General features: G+C 40.4%; 2 protein-coding genes across 2 annotated transcripts; one reads left to right on the forward strand and one right to left on the reverse strand.

Annotated features, from left to right (window-relative positions):
* Window positions 1-1,552: 1,552 nt before the first annotated feature.
* Window positions 1,553-2,704, reverse strand: LOC141649904 (aspartic proteinase CDR1-like). Its single transcript, XM_074458570.1, has one exon. It carries the CDS (start codon window positions 2,702-2,704, stop codon window positions 1,553-1,555), a length of 1,152 nt encoding a protein of 383 aa, XP_074314671.1.
* A 15,339-nt stretch (window positions 2,705-18,043) lies between these two features.
* LOC141648341 (uncharacterized) lies at window positions 18,044-20,657 on the forward strand. Its single transcript, XM_074456897.1, has 2 exons — window positions 18,044-18,918; window positions 20,152-20,657. The coding sequence occupies exons 1-2, from the start codon at window positions 18,135-18,137 to the stop codon at window positions 20,505-20,507; spliced, it is 1,140 nt and encodes a 379-aa protein (XP_074312998.1). The 5' UTR covers window positions 18,044-18,134; the 3' UTR covers window positions 20,508-20,657.
* Window positions 20,658-25,193: the final 4,536 nt, after the last annotated feature.

Raw genomic sequence — 25,193 nt, forward strand, 5'->3', positions numbered from 1 at the left:
TGATGAACTAACTCTCTATATGCACATGATGATGACTCAAAATGCAAACTGTACAGTTTTCTTTTCCAATATTCATAACGTAAATTGACTTCAGGTCAATAACTGGACATCTAGTCCATGAGCTCATTTATAATCATAGATTATATGTCGACAATCAACATGGACTTAAATTTACGATCCCCATTTATAAAGTCCATAAAATATCGCGCGTAAATGTATGTAGGTTCCATAAATATATCGATATAATTTCATCATCTCTTGATGATATCAGTTACTGTTTAATGATATCTGAATCTGAATATGTATTTGGTACCATTATATTCATTTAAGCCATCTATTATCCTTCAGATATCGTGTCACTTCAGGGACACTTCAAATATAGCAATTATATGTCATACCAACTGCTTGAACTTGCTATTTCACATTTATTCATTGGAACCGTCAATTTATCTTGACTTTTATTATAATACACTTCAAGTGTATATACTTTTATTAATCTGGTAAAACATATGGTTATATCAAATTCAAAAACCTCTACTCAATGAATTTAACGTATAACCTTCTGAACTTTTGGTTCAGTATGGGATCAATTTTGTTTTTACCAGCTTTAACTCACTTTTCTCCCCCTAAGGTGGTAAAAACTATAACCAATGTATAGTCTAAATATTTATCATAACCACCTTAGATCTCAATTTCTCATATCATCGATGAGAATTTATATGGGCATATTTGTACTATAACAGATATTTCTGGAAGAAATGTGTAATGCAGTTGGATTTTTAATGTGCTGATTTACAATGCCCAATTTAAGAGATCAACGATTTCATATAAAAATCTGAATGTGATTTTTAATCACGGGAACTACTCAGAAAAATCTTTATGTGACTATACGTCACAAAATATAGTGTCAATCCATACACGAAAATTTAAGTTCTTTATTCAATATCGAGTAGTTTAGATCTCCAACATCATATATACTCAATCTTCGTGTAATGTCTTGCCTTTAATAAATTTACACGAGAGACTTTCAGCACTTATATTTTCCTTGGGATAAACTTCAGGTTTATCAAAACGGGTATAATAAGAACCCGGATGGCCTTACTATGTCACATCTGAATTATTTCATGTCAATTTCTAAGAATCCGGCCAGATAAATGATGTGACATAGGACACAACATGTGGCTCGTATATGTAGGCAAGAATCATCAATGTTCCTTCAGGAAACATGACTATATTACTCTTAGAGTATTTTCTTATATAAATATATGATAATCAATACAAATTAGGGGATTATGAAAATGCCATTTAGAATAAAATTTAATATTTTAGGTAGCCTTACTTTTAACTATATTGCAGATTTGCAGAGATAATGGGTAAATATATTATGAAAATAAGTGCGAAATTAAAAAGTCATTTTGTGTAACGATCAACAATATAAAGATCACAAAATACATATAAAACGGTGCAGAAGAGTCGTCTCTTAATAACTTAGCGAGAGACTTCTTAAGCAATTTTTAGTGATTTAAGTATACCGGGTGACCATAATTTTTCACTAAGCCTTAGTACAGTCTGTAGGCTTAAAAGACACATGACCACCTTCAAGATCATACCCAACCCAGAAATCCATTTGAGCAACATTACCAAAAATAGGAATTATAGGTGGTGTTGATGGCAAAAAAGCAAGACACACAACACCCTCAGAAACTTCTACAAATGTATTACTTGGCTTCAACACCAAATCTCCGCCGTCAAAATTAGCCGTAACGTTAGGAATGTTTAGATCATCACCACCGTTACTGCTTTTATAGCACAATTGAAAGTATCCACTTTTATCTTCTACCTTTTCCCCTTGTATAACCTCCTCCAAGGCCGAGCTTAGACCCGAGTACATATCCCGAGGTAAAAAGGTTACGGTAGTTCCCGAGTCAATGACTATATTCCCTGCCGTCGTTCTACCATTCCGATTAAATGGTATTTTCGTTTTTCCCACGGTAACCCCATTTAAAGTTAGATGATAAAAAGTACTAGGGTAACTTTTTATTAACGGGGTAGAAATAACACCTTCACCCGTAACTTGTCCATTTATCCCAAAACTAATTTTACCCGAGAAATTACCTTCCTTAGAAAGCGGGATTAAGCAATATGAGAATTTACCCTTAATCGACGAGCCAAGTTGAGAAACCAAAGACAACGGTCCACCACCGAGACCTACTACACCTGACCCGCTATAATTAAAAAGTCCGGAATTGTAATGACCACAACCAAAGCTAATATTAGCTAAGGACGTTCCTTTGGACCGACTATTATCCGAATTAAATGTTATGGTTTCGGTGGCAAGGTCCCCGGATGTTTGGGACCTGTCACCGTATCTATAATAGTAATTACAAACTTCTTCCGTACTACAATAATATTGACTTATTCCTAAGGCATAACAAGCACGTGACTTACAAGAGTGGGTCTTGTAAGTGGAAGATTTTGACGGATCAAAAATAGTGACATTCTGCTTGTAACATTCTTTACAAGGTTGACATTGAGTCCATATAAGATCACTTCCGGTATCTATGATACCGATTTGGGATACGGGTGGCGTGCCAAAGGATAATTCTATAACGTACGCTCCTCTAGTACCATTTACTTGGGTTTGTATGTCACTTTCAGAAGATGAGGATGAGGATGATGTTTTAAATCGATTGATGTGTGACATCGAATGGTGGATTGCGTTCTTTAGACGGTCATATTTATTAAGGGACGGGTTGGATAACGGAGATAAGGGTGATTCACGGTGAATTAGTCTAGTAGTGAAGCCTTGTTGTAGGGATTGTGTAGTTTGGACAATAATTAGTAATGCAAAAATGGTTGAAATAAACATAGAAATAATCAAGTTATTTGTCATGGTTGTTGATGAAATTGTGAGTAGAATTGAAATAATTTGCTTGAATTTGCATGGATTTTATAGGAATGTCGACCAGCTCGTGCAATCAAGAGGCAATCTTCATGCAAATAATCTAATTACGGAGTATTATTAAAATGTATGTAATCAAGAAAATAAGCAATATTCCGACCAAAATGCATCAAGGAAATAAATGAGATTGATTTTCTATCATTAAAGCATTATTCTTTCATTCAATGTTTTTATCAAATTATAATTTTTTGATTAAAATAAAATAAATTTGGTATGAACTCATAAATTATCAATGATTTGACGCATATTTACCTTATATAAAACAAACATTTATTGAGAAAATTTATAAACAGAAATTATCAGCTTTGAGTTGAAACATTATTTTCATTAATTTTCTCATTTGATGACATTACTCAATTTTTTTTAGGCAAATTTTAACAAAAATAACCCAACCTTTGATAAGTCTTATAAAAATAACCCAACCTTTTAACTTAAACAATAATAATCCAACCTTTGTATTTTTGTCACATAAATATCCCGAAATCTCAACTAAACAAATTTCTACCAAATATTGATAAATGATATTTGTAAAATAGTTTCATAAATCTTTAAACTCTATTTTGTTATATCACATATAAAAAAACTCATAACCAAAAAACTGGAAAAATTATAATTTCTTTAGTTTGTCAATGGAAAATTAATTATAAAGCAAATATATAATTTTTTTGAAAAGAAATAACAAATAAGATAGATTTTAAATTTGTGGAAATAGTTATGAGAGAAATACTTTTGATTTTTTAAACCATGGATTTGAAAAAACAAACAATTTTTTAAACATATCATTTATGCATTTTGGAATTTTGAACAACAATATAATATTTTTTCAATTTTTTTTCCACGCTTCAAACTGTTCTTAAATATTTTTTTTCATAATTTTATATAATTACTTATGCAAATATATGGTCAATAAGTTAATGGATTGATTAATATATGATTAAATTATTATTTTTCGAAATATAAGTAAAATGTTAGGACATTTATGTAACACAAAAGCAAACGTTGGATTATTCTTGTTAAAATCAAAAGGTTGGGTTATTTTCGGAATACTTAACAAACGTTGGGTTATTTTTGTTAAATTTATCTTTTTTTATTAGTTTTGTATATTGATTTTTTTTTTATTAAATTTAAATGCATTGATGTGAAATATGAAAATTAAAGGCGTGTTGATTTAACCTATAATTAAATAATAAAGAAGAAACTTTATATATACCGGGCATACACTGCCCAAGATTTAAGCTAGTATTTCATTATTCATTTAATGCGTTATTATATACATCCCAGGCCATTTCTAGATATTCATTCAAATAATCTAATTTTTATGGTTTTTTTGTTAAAAAATACCTTATATTTAGGGGTATTTTTAAAAATACTACCTGTTCCGGGTGTAATTCCGAAGCAGTTATTTGTCACCACTCGTGGCTTGTAGAATGACGTCTTTGGTTGAATCCTTCTTTCGGCCTCTCCTGAAACAATGAACAAACTGAGGGCTCGGCTTTGGCCGAGCGTACTCACTCCGACGCTCAAGTCAGTGAACTTAAAGAGATAAGTTGTGTGATACTTGGCGAAGTATATATTGTAGAGAGATAAGGAAGATATTACCAGATTATGAGGTGTTTTAGGTTAGATTCTGGATCCTCTCCTCAATGAGGGTTGAGGAGTATTTATAGACTTTCACCTTTTGTCACGTAGTGGCCAAGTGGCCAAGTGGCTAGCAGGTGGAAAGACTGATCTACCCTCGGCCGAGGGACCCATGGCAGGCCGGCGGGCCTTGTTGACTCCATGCCGAGGGGTCTTGGATATGAGTACGCGGATATGTGCCCCGGCTGGCTAGTTGTCCCACCGAGGCCCAAGAGACAGCCGACAGTCGCGTCGGTTAAATTTGTCTAAGTCGTTGACTTCTTTGTGGATATCTTTGACCTTGCTCGGTATGTTGACTCGGTCGGCGGGTGCGAGAATATGCCCCATCAATTTGCCCCCAGGCGTAGTCTATGCCGTGGTATGGACCTTCGATGAGTGTTGAGCGTATTCTGCGCAAGTTGAAATTTTTTCGCCCGGCTTCTTCTACCTCGGCTTGGTTCTGCTTAGGCCGTATCATATCCCCCCTCCACATGGATGTGTAATGGACATCAGATGTGGAAAAGAAAGTGGCGCTGGCCGAGACCGAGGTTGTGAGTGTCGTGTGCTTTTGATTGCCCCCAGCCGGTGCTGCCAAGCTTGGTTGAATCAGCGGGCCGTTTGGCAAGTAGATACCAAGGGGCGTGTTGAAGAAGATACGTCGATTGGCATTCTGTCAAGGAGCGTGTTGAAGAAGTTTTGTAACTGTTTGTCGATTGACATTCCATGGCTGCATGCTTGACATGTGTCTCGTTGTTGATTGGTTGACGCTTCACGGGCTTTGCCCTGATTGGTCGGATTGAGTGGGCTTTGCCCTATAAATAGGAGAGTTAGCCCCTGAATTTGGCCTTCCAAATTCATTTTCTCAAAAAAACATTTCTTTCTTAGATTTTCAAGGGTTTCTTTCTCTTCTAATCTTCAGAATCGTTACTTCGGCGTAGCACTTTTTCTTCAAGGTAAACAAACAAATTTATCAACTTTTAATTGTTAAGTTTTTATTGTGAACATGTCTTATGCTGATGCCGGACCTAGTAACCTTGCGCCGGGGGGTTCCCCGTCGCGCCTTGATGAGGAGGAGGCACTGGCCGCCATCCCGATAAGGTCTGGGGGCCCTAGGTCTCCTTCTCCTGAAGTTGACCCAAAAGCTCTGGAGGATTGGGAGGATGATGATGATGTTGATGATGACGGTGATAATGAGGAAAGGGCTCATGCTGATGTCGAGAGGCCGTACGTCCTGGATCACGGCGACGCCTGTAAGGTCGACCCTGACCGTGCTTGGACCCACAAATTTGCCAGTTGTTCTGGCCCTGACTTCTTCGAACATCATTTCTCCTTCGACAGGGAGTATAAGATTGTTATTCCTAGAGAGGGTCAGGCCGTCTGTTGTCCTCCTCCGGGCTGTATCGGCGTATACATCAGACACCTGGAGTATAGGCTCCGGTTTCCTCTGAACGAATACGTTATGGCCATAATCAAAGCCATGAACGTCGTCGTGGCCCAACTGCACCCGTTGGCCATTTGGACTATAGTCGGCTTTGTGTGGCTCTGTCTTTTCAAGGGGGAGGTCCCCACGGTTAACTTATTCCGCCGGATTCATCATCTTCGGCCGTCAGCCCCTGGTCGCGTTGGGTAGTACAGCGTGCAGACGGAGCCGGGTTACGTCTCCGTTGATAAGCTTTCTTCCTGCAAGGACTGGAAGGAGCGGTGGGTGTACGTTGAGGTTCCGAAGGATTATCCTTTCGCCCGGTCCTTCCAAAGCACCGCGTCAAGTTGCGGTGCGAGAGTAAGGGGAGCATGACAAATGGGTCTCCGGAGTAAGCTTAAGATGGGCCGGCGGGGTCCCTCTCAATGCGGATGAGGAGCGGGCGATGAGGCTGTTTGAGGCTGAGAAGAATGGGATGCCGAAGGGATGGTTGCCCCCGACGCAGATCGTTCTTCAGGATGAGCTGCTCTGCCACGTCGGCCTCATACCGGCCCTCGAACGGGGTGAGTGGGGTCGGTGTGAGGCCCATCTCTGCTTTTAATGTTTCTGTTTTTTTTGAACTTTGATTTATTTCTTCCACTTAACCCTTGCTTCGTTTCCTTTCAGTTGTTTTGGCCGGATGCATCGAAGATATCCTTAGGAGAATGGGACTTGATAAGGACAAGCAAGTTGTTGATTTGCATCCTAAGGCCCAGGCCCGTGATCGCAGACCGGCGCCAAATGATCTCATGGATCAGCAGCTGAAGGGCTTAGATACGACGGCGGCCCAGGCGAAGGTTGCTGGTAACATACCGCGCCGAACGCGGAAAACAAAGTCTTCGGCGGCGACGGCGTCGACATCAGTTCCACCTCCACTCCCTTCAGTCCAAAAAGAGACGGTGGAGATCGTTGATATTACCGCCGAGGAGGTGGTCACCTTGGCAGTGGAATCTCCTCTCTTCCGCAAGAGGAAAGAGCCTACTGCTGCCGCTACTGTCGCTGCTGCTTCTGCTGCTACTGCTGCCGAGGCCGGCAAGGAAATGGGTCCTCCGACCAAGAAGACCAAGCCTGGTACAGATCTATCCTGTGGCTCAGACTTAGCCGGTTCATTAGGCGTTCCTGATGACAGGCTCTCTGGTATGTCCATGAATGTTGACATGGATGCTTTGATTGAATTTTTTGTAGATCAACCGCCGCCGCCTACCGGACACACTGTTGAACGGCGTGCTGAGAAGCGAACTGCGCAGGCAGGTGGTTAAGATGCCACCGTCGTCTCCTCCTTCCCGAAGCCTACCCCCGTCCAGATTAGATCGGAGGGCCTAAGTTTGGCCAGGATGCTGTCGAAGTGGGCTGATGTGGCCGGTGCTCTTATTGTGGAGCAAGAGAAGGCCATTGCTGAAGCTGCCCCACAGCTCGAGCGGCTCAGGCTTGAACTCGCTGCTGCGGAGAAGGAAGCTGAGAGGGCCAAGGCTGAGGCTGAAGAGGCGGTCCGTGCCGAGAGAAAACTTAGGGAGGACGCTGAAAAGGTAGTCCTTGCTGAGAGAGCCAAGGCTGAGGCTGCGGAGGCTGATGCCGCTAAGCTGCGGGAGGGGCGTGACCACCTTCAGAAAGTCGCCGACTTTAATGCTAAGAAGAGGGATGAATGGAAGTCCATGTTTCAGGCCCAGGGGAAGGTGGTTCGGAATAAGGAGGCTATCATCGCCCAGAGGGAGGAGGACATTGAGACGCTCCAACGCGTTATCCTCCCTAACATGTGCGCCCAATACCGGGACCTGGCCGAAGAAGCCGCCAGGGAAGTGATAGGGGAGCTCTTTCTTGATGGCTCCTTTCCGTGGCCAAAATTTGACGAGCTGCTTGATGACAAGCTTGAAGCTAAGGAGAAGGCCGCGGAGGCGAAGGCCAATGAGGAGGCAAGGGTGAAGAAGGAGGAAGAGGTGGCCGCTGAGAAGGCGGCCCATGCTGAGAAGGCGAAGGCGGCCAAGGAGGAGGCTGAGAGAATGAAGGCGGTGAGGTCGCGAGGTCGAAAAGCCGCCAAGACAGTTTCTGGGTCGCCTACCAAAGATGATGCTGCTAACGTCGCTGATGGCAAGCAGCAGCAGGCATAGGGAGACGGGCGGTCGTCACCAGGTTCACCCGGCATCTCGGATAGCTTCAGCTGTTCGGGGGCCAACTATTAAGCATTTCCTCCCTGCCATCTTTTGGCGCTTCAAATGATATGTCTGTAACCTTTTGTTCTTCTTTTCCTTGTTTTTTGTAAAACTTTGGTAGGTTGTGTTTTGGCTTATCCCTATGGGGACGGCCGTCGTCTGTATTCTCCTTGTAATCATCTTCAATAAAGTTATAAAGTTTGTTTATTGGCCCTCGGCTTGGCCGGGGCTTTGATCACAATCCTTCACTTGTCTTATTACGTTATTAATTGAGCGCTTTTTCGTTTTTACCTTCGGCCTGGCCGAGGCAGTTAGAATGCGTATCTCAACTGTGTTTAACGTTTTTTAAACATGTTGGCATGTTGGTCGCTTCCTCTTTCACTCTCGGTCTGGCCGAGGCGTCCGATTTGCGTTTTCCAACCGCCGCTGTGAACATGTTAGCGTATCGACCGTTGTGTCCCCTGCCAGGCCTTCGGTTGGCCGAGGCGGCTAGAGGTTACGGCTCGACAGCGTTCGTATCTGTAGACATATTGATCGCTTCCTCTGCCAGGCCTTCGGTTGGCCGAGGCGGCTAGAATTGCGTCTCAAGTGTACTTATACGTTCCTAAGGCATGTTGGTCGCTTTCGCGAGTATCAACTGCAATGGTAGTGACTGCCGTGGCGTCTACTTCTTGGGGTGACTGCCCGGCTTGGGCCGTGGCGTCTACCTCGATATGACTACGGAGGGGATAAACACTTTGATGGAAAACTTGGATGATTTTTCAATAGATATAAACACGCGTTGGGGTGCCAACAACAGTTTTTGGACACCTCCGCCGCTATACAAAGTATTTCCTGAGGTTGTCAGTGTTCCAATGGCTCATCAAAGGCACACCCTCCGTATCTGTCAGCCGGTATGTACCCGGCCTCATTTCTTCAACCACTTTGTAAGGACCCTCCCAGTTGGCCGTTAATTTACCATGAATGTTCCCTTTGTTGGTGGCGGCCGACTTCCTTAGGACTAGATCTCCTACTTTTAAGTCCCTTTTGTGGACTCTCCGGTTGTAGGCTCTTCTCATTCGGTTTTGGTATACCGCCAAGTTGAGGCGTGCTGTATCTCGGCTTTCTTCGACCAGGTCTAGGGAGGTTCTTAGACCTTCCTCATTTTCAACCGGGTTAAAGGTGGCCGTTCTGAATGTCGGCACCGTTGCTTCAATTGGTAGGACTGCTTCGGACCCGTAAACTAAGTGGAATGGACTGTACCCCGTTGCTTCTTTCTCCGTGGTTCGAAGGGACCACAGGACGCCGGGTAGTTCATCGGCCCATCTTCCCTTTAGGTCTTCAACTGTCTTCTTCAAACCGTTGAGGATTGTTTTATTGTTTGCCTCACTTTGTCCGTTGCTCGTGGGTGGCAGACGGAGGAGTATGCAAATTTGATACCAAGTTCTTCCAACCAGTTCATTATTGTGTCACTCCAATACTCTCGGTCGTGGTCAAATACCATGACTTGGGGTAACCCAAAACGAGTTATGACATTTTCCCAGATTACCTTTCTTACGGCCGCCGTCGTTTTGGCTGGCACTGCGACAGCTTCAACCCATTTGGTGAAGTAGTCAACGGCGACAATCAAGTACTTTCTTCCCCCGGATGCCGTTAGAAATGGCCCTAGTAGATCCATCCCCCACTGTGCAAAAGGAAGGGGACTAAGTACCGGCTGCAGGTCTCGGGAAGGTGCATGTATCACCGGAGCGTGCATTTGATGATTGTTGCACTTTTTGGTTTTGGCTCGGAATCCTCAAGCATGGTGGGCCGAAGTAGCCGGCTCGGAGAGCTTTATGGGCTAGTGTTCTTGCCCCCATGTGATGACCACAAATGCCTTCGTGGATTTTCACAAGATTAGCTCCGCGTCTACCGGGCCGACACATTTCAAGAGTGGCCTTGTCACGGACCTCCTGTATAATTCTCCTTCAAACACCAAGTACCTTGCTGCGATCCTCTTTATCTTCTCGTGAGAGATGCGGTCCTCCGTAATTCGTTCATCGGTTTGTACTTCATTATCGGAGTCATCCACGTCGTCTCGGCCTCTATGTCGCCCACCATGCCGACGGTCTCGATAATGCTTTTGGCATTCCCGATGTCCACCAAAGACGGTTCGACCGACATTCTTGATGGTTAAACGGCAAGCTTTGAGAGAGCGTCGCTTTCGGTTGTTCTCGACACTGGGAATGCATTGTATCCGGAAAGATTTCAATTTTGAAGTGTCAGCTTTTACCCTTTCCAGGTATCTTACCATCCCGTCGTCTCGAGTCTCGTACTCTCCTCTGATTTGATTAGCCACTAAAAGTGAATTTGTTTTCAAAATGATGTGCTCCGCCCCGGCAGCTCTAGCTAGCTCGACTCCAGTTATCACCGCCTCGTATTCGGATTCGTTGTTTGAGGCCGAGAAGGTAAATTTCAAGGCGTACTCAAACTCGTCCCCGTTTGGGCTGATGATAAGTATGCCGGCTCCGAGCGTTTGCCGTGGAGGACCCGTCGGTGTATACTTCCCATACTCCGGGTTTTTGCTCTTCTTAATATGTGCACTCAGCCAGGAAATCTGCAAGTGCCTGTCCCTTTATCGAGGGCCTCGGCTTGTATTGAATGCCGAAGCCGGATAGCTCTACTGCCCATTTGATGAGCCTGCCGGATTGCTCAAATTTTTCCAATGCTTTCTCCAATGGTTGGTCGGTTAAGACCATCACGGGATGTGCGTCGAAGTAAGGCTTCATTTCCTTGCGGCAACGACGACAAACAAAGGTCGCTTTTTCAATCGTGGGTAATTTCTTTCGGCGGGCAACAATGTATGGTGACAAAGTAGATTGGGTGTTCTTTGTTTGTCTTCTTCTCGATGATCACGATCGACCGTGGCCGAGGTAACTGCTATGTATAGGTATAGCGTCTCCCCCAGCATCGGCCTGGACAGGGTTGGGAGAGTTTGAAGATGAGCTTTCAGTTGCTTGAAAGCTGTGCTCTGTTCCTCCCCCCAGCTGAAGTCCTTATTTCCCTTCAACACTTTGAAGAATGGGGTGCTCTTGTCGGCTGACCGAGAGATAAAACGGGCTAGAGCCGCCATCCTCCCGGTCAACATCATAACCTCTTTTCGATTCCTCGGCTCCGGCAGGTCCAGGATTGCTTGGACTTTCTCTGGATTGGCATCAATTCCCCTGGCGCTGACAAGCACGCCGAGGAACTTACCTGACCGGACATCGAAGTTGCATTTCATTGGGTTAAGTTTCATCTTGTATTTCCTCAGTGAACAAAATGTCTCGTGTAAATCGGCTAAGTGCTCATTTGTCGGACTTGCTTTTTACAATAGCATCGTCGACGTAAGCCTCAATGTTTCGCCCTTTTTTATTTTGGAACACTTTGTCCACCAGTCTTGTGTAAGTTGCGCCGGCGTTCTTCAAACCGAACGGCATCATTTTATACATGTATGTGCCGTTACCGGTGATGAATGCGCATTTAGGCATGTCTTCTTCGGCCATGAATACCTGATGATACCCTGAGAAGGCGTCCAGCAGGCTCAACATTGTGTAACCTGCCGTGGCGTCGATTAAACTATCTATTCGAGGCAAGGGATAACAATCTTTGGGGCACGCTTTATTAAGATTGGTAAAATCTACACACATCCTCCACGCCCCCGATGATTTCTTCACCATTACAACATTAGCTAACCACTCAGGATAAGTACAAAGCATGATAAAGCCCGCCGCTAGTAATTTATCTACCTCGGCTTTGATGGCCTCATCTTTCTCGACCGAGGAGTTCCTCATCTTCCGCTTGACGGGCGAGCGGTGGAGAGTACGTTCACTTGTGAACAATTACCTCCCGGCTCACGCCCGGCATCTCGGCCGCGAGTAAGCGAAGACGTCTTTGTTCTTCCTCGGCAGTCAGGAGAGCGGCCCCGAATCTTGGCTCCAGGTTGACACCGAAAGCGATTACGGTGCGCCCGGGTCAATTTCCACTTCTTCGGTCTCCGCTCCTTCGACCATGCCGACAGTGGCATCCATGAGTTCGCCCTCCTGTTGTAAGGATGGGCTCTTCCCCTTCTCTGACTTCTTCGCCACTTTGAGGGATTGTATGTTGCACCCCGCGAGATATCCGGACGTTGACTACTTCGTCTTTTTCGTCCTTTGAGACGAGCTTATGCGCTTCCCCCCGGTCCGAGACATACATCAGTGTCAGGGCCCGGATGGACATTACTGCATCGGCCTCGCTCAAAGTGACTCGGCCTATGAGAACGTTGTAGGCGGACGAGCCGTCAATGACTACGAACTCAGATAGGACATTCTTAGCCGCATTCCCCTCGCCGAACATCACCGGCGATCCGATTGACCCCAGAGGTACCGGGCCGGCCCCGGAAAAATCGTACAATGGATTGGTGCAGGGGCTCAAGTCCTCAATCTTCAGACCGAGATTGAGAAACCACTCCCTGAACATAATGTTCGTGTAGGTGCCTGTGTCAATCAGGCACCTCTTGACCATGTGGTTGGCTATGTCCAAGTGGACTACAAGTGGGTCGCTGTGCGGGGCGATGACTCCCTCGTAGTCCTTCTTCCCAATAGTCATATCGGGGACGTTGGAAGCGGGGATCGCTGTTTTGGGCACAAAGTTGATGGCCTGATATAGCTCGTTCAGGTGCCGTTTGTGCCCATGAGCGGAACCACCGTTCTCGTTGCCCCCGATGACAACATGGATTACTCCTATCCGTTCAAAGACGAATTTTTTATTTGAGCCGCCGGTATTAGTCTTTTGGCCTCCGGCAACATATTTCTTTGAAGCTCCCCTTCCGGATCGGCTCTTCAATGGCATTCTTGAGATGCCGGCAGTTGTCGATTAAGTGGACCGGTGTGGCCGTGGTACTCACGATCGGCTCGTGTCACCGTCCCCCTCGCCTTGGGAGGCCTTTCCCACTTCTGACCCTCGTTCTTGCTCGGGGAGAAGACCTCGGCGGCAGATACGACCGGGGGGTGTGACCATTGTACCGCTTTTGGTAGTACGGTCCCGAACTCCCCTCGGCGCCCGCCGAGTTTACATTTCTGGCGGATTTGTCGACCGTGACCTATTATTGTCACGGCGTCCTTCATCCGGGTTGTCCTCCCGGCGGCTCTTTTTCTCTCGATCGCCGGCCTCGCTGGGGCCTACCCAAGTTTTGTGATAATCCTCCACCTTTATGGCTTGGCCGGCCATCTTCCTGGCGGAGTCTAGGTTCAGGCCTCCGCACTTGATGAGCTCGTTCTTTAAGTCTCCTCTCGGGAGGCCTTTCATCAGTGCGAAGGCCGCCGGTTCATTGTTCACTCACGAATCTGCCGAACCTTGGCGTCGAACCTCTTCACATAACTTCGGAGAGACTCGCCTCCCTCCTGTCTGATAGTCAGGAGATCCGATGTCTCGACGGCCCTCTTCTTATTGCAAGAATACTGGGCCAAAAATGTGTCCCTTAGGTCGGCATAACAGTATACCGACCCATCGGGTAGCCCCTTGTACCAACTTTGTGCCATCCCATGCAGAGTCGTTGGGAAGACTCGGCACCAAACCTCATCAGGTTGCTCCCATACCGACATGTAAGACTCGAAAGCCTCGGCGTGGTCGGTTGGGTCGCCTTCTCCTTTGTATGATATAGGTGACAACTTTAGCTTAGTCAAGCATCAGGGACCTCTAGGACATAGGCATCGGGGTGTCGACCACGTGTCGAATGACACGCGGCGATCGGCTCCTCGCATCCTTAGTCCGGCTCCTCTCCCCGTGGCGGGAAGGGCTTCTTCTCCGACTCTGGTGAGTCGGGCTTCTTCTCCGACTCTGGTGAGTCGGACTTCTTCTCCGACTCTAGTGAGTCAGACTTCTTTCACTCCTCTGGGGCAGGCCTCGTCGGTGCTGCGGCGACACTGTCCTCCCGCAAGTGCGGGAAGGATTCAGGTCTACCACTTGCACTCTGGGCTCCCCCGGCGTCTTGACATGGTCCGCTTCCTCCAATGCTTCGTTCAAGTTTCTCGGAGTCACTTTTTGGGCCCTGGTCTCTTGTGGGGGTGCCGCCGCTCTTGTCGTTGTGACAGTGTGAGTCGGCGTGCTACCCATTAGTTTCAGGAGTAGCTTCAGTTTAGCTGCATCAACCACATGTCCCATGATAGTGACTTGGTCGGAGGGCAGCGGTGTATCTTGTTCCTTTGGCATCCCGTTCGTCGTATCAGTGATACGGCCGGTAGGGGACTGCCCGATTTCAGAGTTGTGGAATGTGTCATCTTGGTAGAATTCATTTTCCACGAGCACCATCTCTGGTTGTTTCGACATCTTCTTAGCTTGTTGGGTGGGTTTTGTGTTTTTTTTTTGTAAGGGATTTGACTAGCTTCTAGTATCTCATTCCCACAGACGGCGCCAATTGTTCCGGATGTAATTCCGAAGCAGTTATTTGTCACCACTCGTGGCTTGTAGAATGACGTCTTTGGTTGAATCCTTCTTTCGGCCTCTCCTGAAACAATGAACAAACCGAGGGCTCGGCTTTGGCCGAGCGTACTCACTCCGACGCTCAAGTCAGTGAACTTAAAGAGATAAGTTGTGTGATACTTGGCGAAGTATATATTGTAGAGAGATAAGGAAGATATTACCAGATTATGAGGTGTTTTAGGTTAGATTCTGGATCCTCTCCTCAATGAGGGTTGAGGAGTATTTATAGACTTTCACCTTTTGTCACGTAGTGGCCAAGTGGCCAAGTGGCTAGCAGGTGGAAAGACTGATCTACCCTCGGCCGAGGGACCCATGGCAAGCCGGCGGGCCTTGTTGACTCCATGCCGAGGGGTCTTGGATATGAGTACGCGGATATGTGCCCCGGCTGGCTAGTTGTCTCAGCCGAGGCCCAAGAGACAGCCGGCAGTGTTTGCGTCGGTTAGGCTGTCTAAGTCGTTGATTTGCTGTGGATATCTTTGACCTTGCTCAATATGTTGACTCGGTCAGCGGGTGCAGAATATGCCCCATCACTACCTTATATTATTTGTTTTGTTTTCGACTATTTTTGGTTTCTTTATTTTTGGTTAATAACACCTATGTTAAGAGTTTAGATGAAATTGGTCAGTTTTTTTGGTTTTAACCTATCTCACATGAGTCCTTTATGTTTGTGGAAGGAGTATAAATTTTGAAAGGCTATTTTTGGATAAGAAGCCTGGGTTGCTTTCAAAAGGATTTCAAAGGTTTTCAAATTCCTTTTTCCTCTTTGCAAAAAGAGACTTCAGAGATTATTTTTCTTTCAAACTGATTTTCAAGCAGTGATCAAACGAAGTAACCGTGATATACTCACTATTGATTCAAGAAGCAACAGTGAGGTTCACTGTTATTAGACACCTTATTACTGTCAATTGTCACACATATTCTGTTACCTGTTGCAATGAAGGCTAAAATACCACAAAGACACAACTCTCCTTGAAGTTTTTACGTTTTTCCTTTGGTTAATTGAACTACGAGAGGATACCTAAGGGAAGCATACTTGGATACAAATCATTAGTAAGCAGAATAAGCTTGTCATCATCATCACCAAAATATCTTATTAATATAGGACACTCATATAAAGATGCATATACTCACAATAAGATTATAAGTATAAACTTCATAAGTATATATCAATTCACATACGTTATTAAAAGATGGTTCTATTAAAGAGAGACATCAAGTGTCTCTACGTGGGATAACAACTTGTACGATAAGAGAAAAATTGCCTACATTGAGAATTTCAAGATGAGCTTTTTTAGTTTGAAATTAAAAAATGGGAGAACGTGGCCTTTTTATAATAAAATGTAATCATTTTTTGATATAAAGTTACCATAACAATTTTCTAATAAAATGTGAACAATTTTAGTTATAACTTTAACTGTAAAATTGTCATTGGACAATCACTTTTTATTACTAAATGATGATGTTTTCTCCATTTAAGTTTCAGACGAAAATAACCCGCATCTTAATGAGAACTTGCCGAAATTGAATGTTTGGTGAATTATTGTTTGATTTGAATTTACAAGTTATATACTCCATTGGGATGTTTTATTCGTCCCCACTCCCCAATCCCCATGGCATGGGATAACATCACGACCACATGTAACTTGTCATAATGGTCTCAAGATAGGTATTCCAATGAAATAAAAGCGACATATGGATTACTCAACATACCCCAACGTTGTCCGCACAAGTAAACATCAATAAATTCAATAATAATTGCAATTGCAACGATAGCAACAAGATTCGGCCCGAAGAACAACCTTGACAAGCAGTGGCGGACCCAAGATTTATACGGCGGGGGTGCACTTTTCAATAGAGACGATAAAATAGAAGCGACAAAAGCGAGCCGATCGTTCTAAGTGGAATATATACAAGAAAATTTTGATTTGAATAATAAAAAGTAAAATTTAAAGTGACATAGAAATAAACTCCCCCAAATTTTAATTGATTTAGAAGAGTCTAAATTGTTTAATCACCGAGAACAAATTTTCCAATCGAAGAACTAAAAAACATTACTATAATAAATAAAATTGCATTTGAAATACAAAATACTCCGTATATTTACAAAATAAAAAATTGAGATCTGAAAATGAGGCATGATAATAATCATAATAGTACATTAAAATTGCATTAGTCTTGGAGTCATGAACTCATGATTAACGAAGACGAAAAAAAAGTAGTGATAAAGGGGGTGTGTGGGGTTCGAACCCGTATCCTTCAGTTCAGATCTCTTAGTCTCAGCCACTCCGCCACAACTAGCATAGTGAATATTAGGAAGCGCATGTTCTATACATTCTGTTCTTAAGGTGTTTTTTTAAAAAAAAAAAAATAATCGAAAAACCGAGGGTGCGCACGTGGGGTGCTGTGCGCACACCCCGGTCCGCCCCTGTAAATGACAAGAGAATCATATTTTATTGCTGACGATGAACACCCTGTTTTATTAAAAAAAAAAAAACAAATTTGACTTAAAGTAAGACATAAAATATCTTCTACTCGTAACAATTACCGAGTATATCCTCTATCTTAGAAGACCATTGTTAAATTATTGTTACATATTGACTTTAATCATTAACAATTTAACATTGATTATTAAAATTATCAAATGTACATGTAATGATAAATTAAATTTATTACTCCCTCCATTTTTTAATATATGACGTTTTAAATTTACAAGGTAAGCCTTTGACTTTAATATTTAGAGAAATATATTTGTTCAAAAATTATAAAAATGTTATTACCATTAAATTCCTTATGAAAAGTTCTTTCATATGTGTATACATATTATATTATTTAGTCTTATATTTTAAGAGATATTGAAGAGAGAAGTGAGTGTCTCGAAATGTGAGAAATTCATATATAAAAAAAACAGAGGGAGTAATAATTTATTAAAATAATTATTTTTTATACTCGAAAAAAGTAGTACTCGCTTTGCCATAAAATACAAATTGGAGTAGTTAGAAATTATTCTATTTTAAAATTCGGTTTTTAAAAATTACTCCCGCATAAAAAAAATTCCTAAAATTATTCCCTGAAGATACATTTTTTATTTTTGCCTAAAAAGGCTTGCCAAGGAGACCCGGCCAGAATATGGGGTGGGTCAACTGACGAACGGGTTGGACTGTGCCAGATGTGACCCGTGAGATGGGTCGGGTTGGGTTGACCCGTCACTTTGGCCAGGTCTAGATCTAACTCAAAAATTGAAAACAATATGGAACATAGAGAATAAATAAACAAACAATATTTCGACGGTCCATAAGAAATTACACCTCAATTCCAACTAATTTGTCCTCTTATTACAGGCCACCATCTTAATTCATACACCACCTTGTTACCCCGCGGTTAACATTCAACAAACAATCATATTCAACTTCCAAATCTCTATTATATATATGTAAACCTCTTTTTTACGTTATTTCCAACCCTAAATAATTACCAAATATTTACGTAAAACATGGGTGTTTTAATGGAGAATTCCTCATCGCCTCTTTTCTTTCTTCACCGTAACCTAATAACACCTCTCTTACTCTCCGCCGATAAATCCATAATCTCCCTCTCTCAAAAATCGAAGCTTCTAGAGCTTATTCGACATGTGATCGTGTCCGTCTTTTTTGTTTTGTTAAATCTCGTGTGCTCGTTGCCTTTGCCTTTTCCCTTTTGTTTCGAGGGTGGTTCTGGAGAAAATAACAAGTTTGATAATAAGCAGCTGGTGCATAGCCAAGTCAGCAATGGCCGTGCCAGTACTACTGACACGGCCATTGCTCGGGCTATGAACCAGCTGCTTATGCTGGTTAACCACGTGCCCGTGAGCTCGAGAAAGTACGAGCTGGTCACGTGTTTAGCCGAGAAATTGATTGAGGATAATCTTACGGACGGGTCGGATGTTCTTAGGGAGGTTAATTGTGTTGTTTTGAGTGAGGCGTTTGGGAGGGCTCTTTGTGGGCTCGAATCCGAGTTGTTGGGCTTTGATCAAGGTGATAGTTCCGGGTTTGGATTGGGCCGGGTCGTGAGTATGGTTAAGGGATGGGGTGGGTTGAAGGAAAGTGCTGGTGGGCCAAGTCGGGTTGATATGGTGTTTGCTGAGAAGACGGCGGCGGAGCTATTGTGGTTGGCCCAAAAGATGGAGGCTAGTGGTGGTGTAGAGGTGGTAGTAGAGAAATGGGCTTGGGCTTCTAATTTGGGTTGGTTGGCTTTGTCTTGTGAGTCTCGGGTTCAAGCCTCGCTAGTTAAGCTCACAGGTTAGATATCCAATTCCGTCCCATCAATTTTAATTATTTTCATAAGTATTTTTTCCTACTCGAATTCAAAATATAAATTTTACTTCGTATTATTTAAAAAAAATGGTTATATTAAAAAAAATGGTTATATTAAATTGAGGGTTATATTTAAAAAAAATGGATATGCATAAGAAAGGCCAAAACAAAGAGTTGGCGATAGACATTTCTCTTTCGAAGAAAATTCATTCCAAATTGATGGCTGAAATTAGTTTTGGTTGGTTGCGTGAGGGAAAAAAAATGTGTCCTACTATATACTCCCACCTCCGTGTCATTTATTTATTTACGTTTTGTATTCTGTATGAAGAGTATGAATTTGAGACGGAAGAAGTATATTAGGTGTTTTTATCAACATGGTCTTTTGCAAGGAAAAAACTAGTCCTTAATAGGAATATTTATAATAGTTGGGCTTCAACCATCATCTTAAGGTTTTGGTTGAGTTGGTTCATCTATCATGGTATCAGAGCCAGTGTGACCGAAGGTCACGGGTTCAAATCCTGGCAACCTCAAAACTCCTCAAAAACTCGAAGTGGAAACCCAGCACACGGTACGGGGGAGCCGGTGCACAACTAACCACTCTTCAAGCCCGACGGGCATTTGAGTGAGGGAGCGTAATAGGAATATTTATAATAGTTGGGTCTCAACCATCACCTTAAGGTTTTGGTTGAGTTGGTTCATCTATCAGTCCTTACTTAGAAAATGTAACTTTAATATTATTGATTATAGAAAACACATGTTAGAAAAATCGTTTAAATAATTGCGTGATTGCATTAAAGAGAAATTTGGAATGAATGGTTGTAGATTAATTAGGAGGAGCACTAGACAAGTTACATGTTTGATGTCTAAACATTCTAGGAAACGAAGAATTAGTCAACAGATTTTATCTTAGGCAACTATTGTGGGTGACTAAATAATTTCATTTTCTAAAATGAATAAAGGCTTTAATTTACAGTTGATTTTGTTTAAGTCTGTGTTAATTTGTTTAATAATACCTCTTACAATCTTCTTTTATTTTTATTTTAATTGGATATTAAATTTATTTTAAATTAAGACGGTTTTAAACAAAATGTTTTAATTTTAATAGCTAGGACCTACGAGTACATGAATATTATAATACAAAATCAGATCTAATTTACGATGGATGCCTCTGTCTTAAGCAAAACTAATGAATTTTTTCTAAAATGTTATAATTTGTAGCATTCTTGATCAAACAAGCAAATCAAATGTGCAAAAGACAACAAACTAATGGAGAAGAATGGGAACGACAAAAACACACAATGGTGAAGATGCTAATAACATGGATTCCATTGTTGTGCCAAGCGAACAATGGCACTGACTCGCCAACTCTTAGCGTTTCCGAGAGACGAGAGGTCGAAAAGGCACTCGAAGAAATAATCGAGATGCTCGAAGATGACGAAGGTAGTCAAGAAAAGGTCCTCTCGGTGTGGCTTCATCACTTCACTCATTGTCCTTCCTCGGATTGGCCTAATCTCTATAATTCTTATGTCAAGTGGTGTACAATTTCTCGAAAGCTTATTGTGTCGCCTTGCTAACATTTTTCAACCAAAGTCAATGCACGATGATTTTATCGGCTTAACTAGTTGACATTTGTACATTTTTCAATCAAAGTCAATGCACGGTGATTTTATCAGCTAAAGTAGTTGATATTAGCAATATTTAGCATGATAGCTAAATAATTAAAATTAGAGATTCGCGAAGTTAGAACTTTAACTTGAATTAAGAGTTATTTAACCAACATGCACCATTTATCCTCTCTAATTAAAAATCTACAATTATAATGAATAAATCGGAATTATAAAATTATAATACACGGTTTTTGGAATTTTAGGTTACCGGGACAAAAACTTTCTAAAATGACACGGACGGTTCCTCGTGTAAGATAAAACAGCCACACAAATTTTGAGAAGCAACAGAAAATATTTGAAGGTGCCGGCCGGTACGCGATAAACTAGTCTCGAGGGAAAATCGGGTACTCCTTAAAAATAGAAGATAACTTGTTATTTAGGACTTAAAATCGAATACGGTAACTCATGAAGCGACCCATGCATGTGGTAGGAAAACTGGTAGGAAAAGAAACATGACCAAGTACAACCTCCCAAGCGGCTCAAATTTAAGTATATAATATACGGTTTTCAGTATTTCAGGGTCTCAAAACAAAAATGTTTGTAAATCATACGGACAATTCCTCGGGTCAGATAAAGCAGCCACACAAATTTTGAGAAGCAACAAAGAAAATTTGAGAGGGCCCGTACGCGATAAACGAGTCTCGGACAAAAATCAGGTACTACTTAAAAATAGATAAATACTTCTTATTTAGGACTGAAAATCGGTTTCAATTACTCGTGAATGAAGCAACCCCCGACAAGTGGAAGAAAAACTGGGAGGAAAAAAAAACATGATCCGGTACGAGCTCCCCAAACGGCTCAAATTTAAGTGTATAACTCCGATTTTCGGGATTTCTGGTCCCGGGAGAAAAACGTCTGTAAATCATACAGACGGTTCCTCAAGTCTGATAAAACAACCACACAAATTTAGAGAAGAAACAGGACATTTGAGTGTGCCGGTATGTGATAAACTAGTCTCGGGCGAAAATCGGATACTCCTTAAAAATAGATGATATCTTCTTATTTAGGGTTAAAATCGAATACGGTAACTGATGAAACGACCTCAGACACGTGGTGGAAAAACTATGAGTAAAAGAAACATGACCCGATACGAGTTGTCAAACAGTATTTTTTTTTTAAGTGTATAATACACGATTTTCGAGATTTCGGGTTTCTGAGACAAAAACTTCCGTAAATTACACGGACGGTTCCTCAGGTCAGATAAAGCAGGCACACAAATTTTTTTAATCTCCCTTTTAATTCACAAAATCGTTCCTCTTTCCTCGAATAATTAAGTAACAAAAAGTTTCCTATATAACTATAAGAATAACCATCCTAATTTTCTTTTTTTATTCAAAAAGTTGGTAGGTAAAGTATACATACATAGATAATTAAATGAATTCTTTCACTTTTATCCTTATTATGTTTTAAATTTATTAATAGTAAGAATATTATTTAGTTATTGTTTTTGTGTTTGTATTGAAATTGTAAGAAGATGACATACTCAATTAAAAATAACATTGCATGATATCTTTACTATCTAATTAAAAAGGTAGCTTAGAACATTCAATTCTATTTCACATGACATTTTCACACCCCATTAATTCATATTCATTTTTATTGATTATTTAATTATATTGACAATATGACATGCATGGAAAAATAATTGAATTTAGAAAACTATAATCTACAAATATTATTAAAAGGGTAAACCTTAAAAGCCATGTAGACAATGCCACCTCGCAGTACTAAATGCCACCTTGCATAACCAAAATTCCACGTCACCAATTATAGAAAGCCACATCATTATTTCTTATTTAAAAAGAAAAAAAGTTGAATCATTAAATGCAAATAGCATAACAAACATTAACTTTGGCTTTTTAAATTTTTTGATAATTTTTGAAATTAGAATAGGTTAAACGAAAAATTAAAAATTTACATCACTCTAATTTTAAACTGTTTATATGTGCAACTCCCTCTTAAATCTGATTGAAATAAACTTGCTCAATTTTGTTAAATTTAATAAATAAATAAATCTATAAATATAATTTATAAATAAAAGGCAAGGCAAAATATCCACCTCATTTAGTTTCGTAAGATAACTCCCTAAACAATTCTCATGTAATGTGAATTTTGTAAAAAAAAAAAGAAAAAAAAAAACTTTTACATTTCATTTCTATTTACTCTATATTTATGTCTATAATAAATATGTTAATAATGAAAACGAATACTCAAAAGTCATGAAAGATTGAAACCTTTCTACATATTTATGTATATATTAACTTTGATAATAATAATAAAAAAAAGTCTAAAAGTCATAAAATACATCATCATTTGGCTATATAAATGTTTTATGTAAGACAACATTTGTGAGCCAAAATTCAAGCCAAAATTTTTTTTACCTCTATTGCCAAAAGAATTGTATGTATGTGTCAATAATATTTATTATCATTGTATCAACATCAAGGTAAGTGTATTAAAGTTTTTAAATTAATAATTTATTTATTTATTTTAAAGTTTGTTTGGTTTGAAGTAATCTTCACATTTTTAACCTTAATATATATGTAATTTTGTTTTCATTTAGAGACAATCAAGATTTGTGGAGTTGAACTATTCAAAGGTAAATATACTTATATCTTTATTATTCAATGCCTATTTCTTACCTTATTTAAGAGAAAACTTAAATTAATAATGATAAGGTTAATATTACATAAATCAAATTCCACCATTTTATTTGTTATTAATCACTGAGTGGATTTTTTTTTGTGTGGATAGTTAATTGGAGAAAGAAGACTATATGAAGAAGAGTGGTAAGAGAAAACTTAAATTAATAACGATAAGGTTAGAGGTGGCAAACAATGACACGACACGAAAACACAACACGAACCCGACACGAAATTAACGGGTTTGGGTTGAGACTTAATGACCATTTATGTAAGTGGGTCGATACGAACACGACACGATATTTAATTGGGTTGGGTTAGGGTTGACCTCTCTAAACACGAACCCGTCACGAATGACCCGTTTACTAAATTAATCCTAAATTTTCTTGATCCTCGATCACATAAATATACTTAAACTTTCAAAATATGGACGTGACACGAAAACACGACACAAACCCGACACGAAATTATCGGGTTAGGGTTGAGGCCTTATGACCCATTTATGAAAGTGGGTCGACACGAACACGACACGAGATTTAATTGGGTCGGGTTTGGGTATGAGGGATTGTGACCCGTTTACATGCATGTGACACGAACACGAACTCGACACGACCCGATCTTTTGCCAGGTTTAGATAAGGTTAATATTACATAAATCAAATTTCACCATTTTATTTGTTATTAATCACTCAGTGGATTATTTTTTGTGTGGATAGTTAATTGGAGAAAGAAGACTATATGAAGAAGAGTGGTAAGAGAAAACTTAAATTAGTAACGATAAGGTTAATATTACATAAATTAAATTCCACCATTTTATTTGTTATTAATCACTCAGTGGATTTTTTTTTGTATAGATAGTTAATTGGAGAAAGAAGACAATATGAAGAAGATAAATACTATAATTGCTTAAACAAATACTCCCTCCATTACACTCAATACAATGTTATAAACTAACTACAAGATTGACAACATGAATGTGAATGAGTAATTGTTTTTAGGTTCATAATTTTTTTTATTATTTCAGAAACTTCAACTATATGTTTTATTTGGGTATGTGTTATTTTTTTATTCATCATTTTTTCTTTGAAAAATAGCTCTCATAGAATGAAATTGGAGTTGCGAGGATCTCAATCTTATTAACAAGTTGGACAAAAAAATCTCTTTTGGTATTGATAATAGCTAAATGTAAATTATTGTCTAATACTTATGCATACATGTCATATTATCTTGTGTGTATGTCTTATAACACAAATGAGATTTCAATGAGATTTGTAGTAGCCTGCCATTTAACTCATTTTATCTTTTATGCAAAATTTTAAAATTTAGGATTTTTGATAAATTGATATAAACGATATATTAAGATTATCATTCATTAAACTTCATAATTATGCTACTATTAGAAAATATAATCTATGAGAATTAAAAGATTGAGAAGATAAAAAGTCCTATAATTCTATATCTTCTTAACTCCTTACATTTCGAGATTTACTATTCTCAAAAAAAAAGGATCAATAATTTAATATTATGGATTAACTTACTATTTCGTCTTCAAGTACTAACTTTATTGGCCTAAATGACAAAGAGTCATTCAAGCTTTCACATAGAAAATTTAGTACATAATCTATACAATCTAACTAAAAGGTAATCTTAAGCATTTATCATGAATTATTGGACTTATTAAAGGTAATTATTTTTTTTAAAACCATATGCTATTAGTATATTAATCAAAATAAACAACTAAAGTAAAATATATATAGTTTTGAAAATAAACCAAAGTTTTCAAAGAAATAAAACACTAACCGACTAACTTTTATGTATTCCAAGACTATATTTTTTAAATGGATCAATTAATTGCTCAGACAAGTATAAATAGCAAAATTAAAACAGATAAACCCGTGAATTTCACGGGTCACAAACCTAGTCTATAATTAAAAAGTAAACCAAACTATCTA

This window comes from Silene latifolia, chromosome 3 (genome assembly GCF_048544455.1).
Source record: "Silene latifolia isolate original U9 population chromosome 3, ASM4854445v1, whole genome shotgun sequence".
Lineage (NCBI taxonomy): Eukaryota > Viridiplantae > Streptophyta > Magnoliopsida > Caryophyllales > Caryophyllaceae > Silene > Silene latifolia.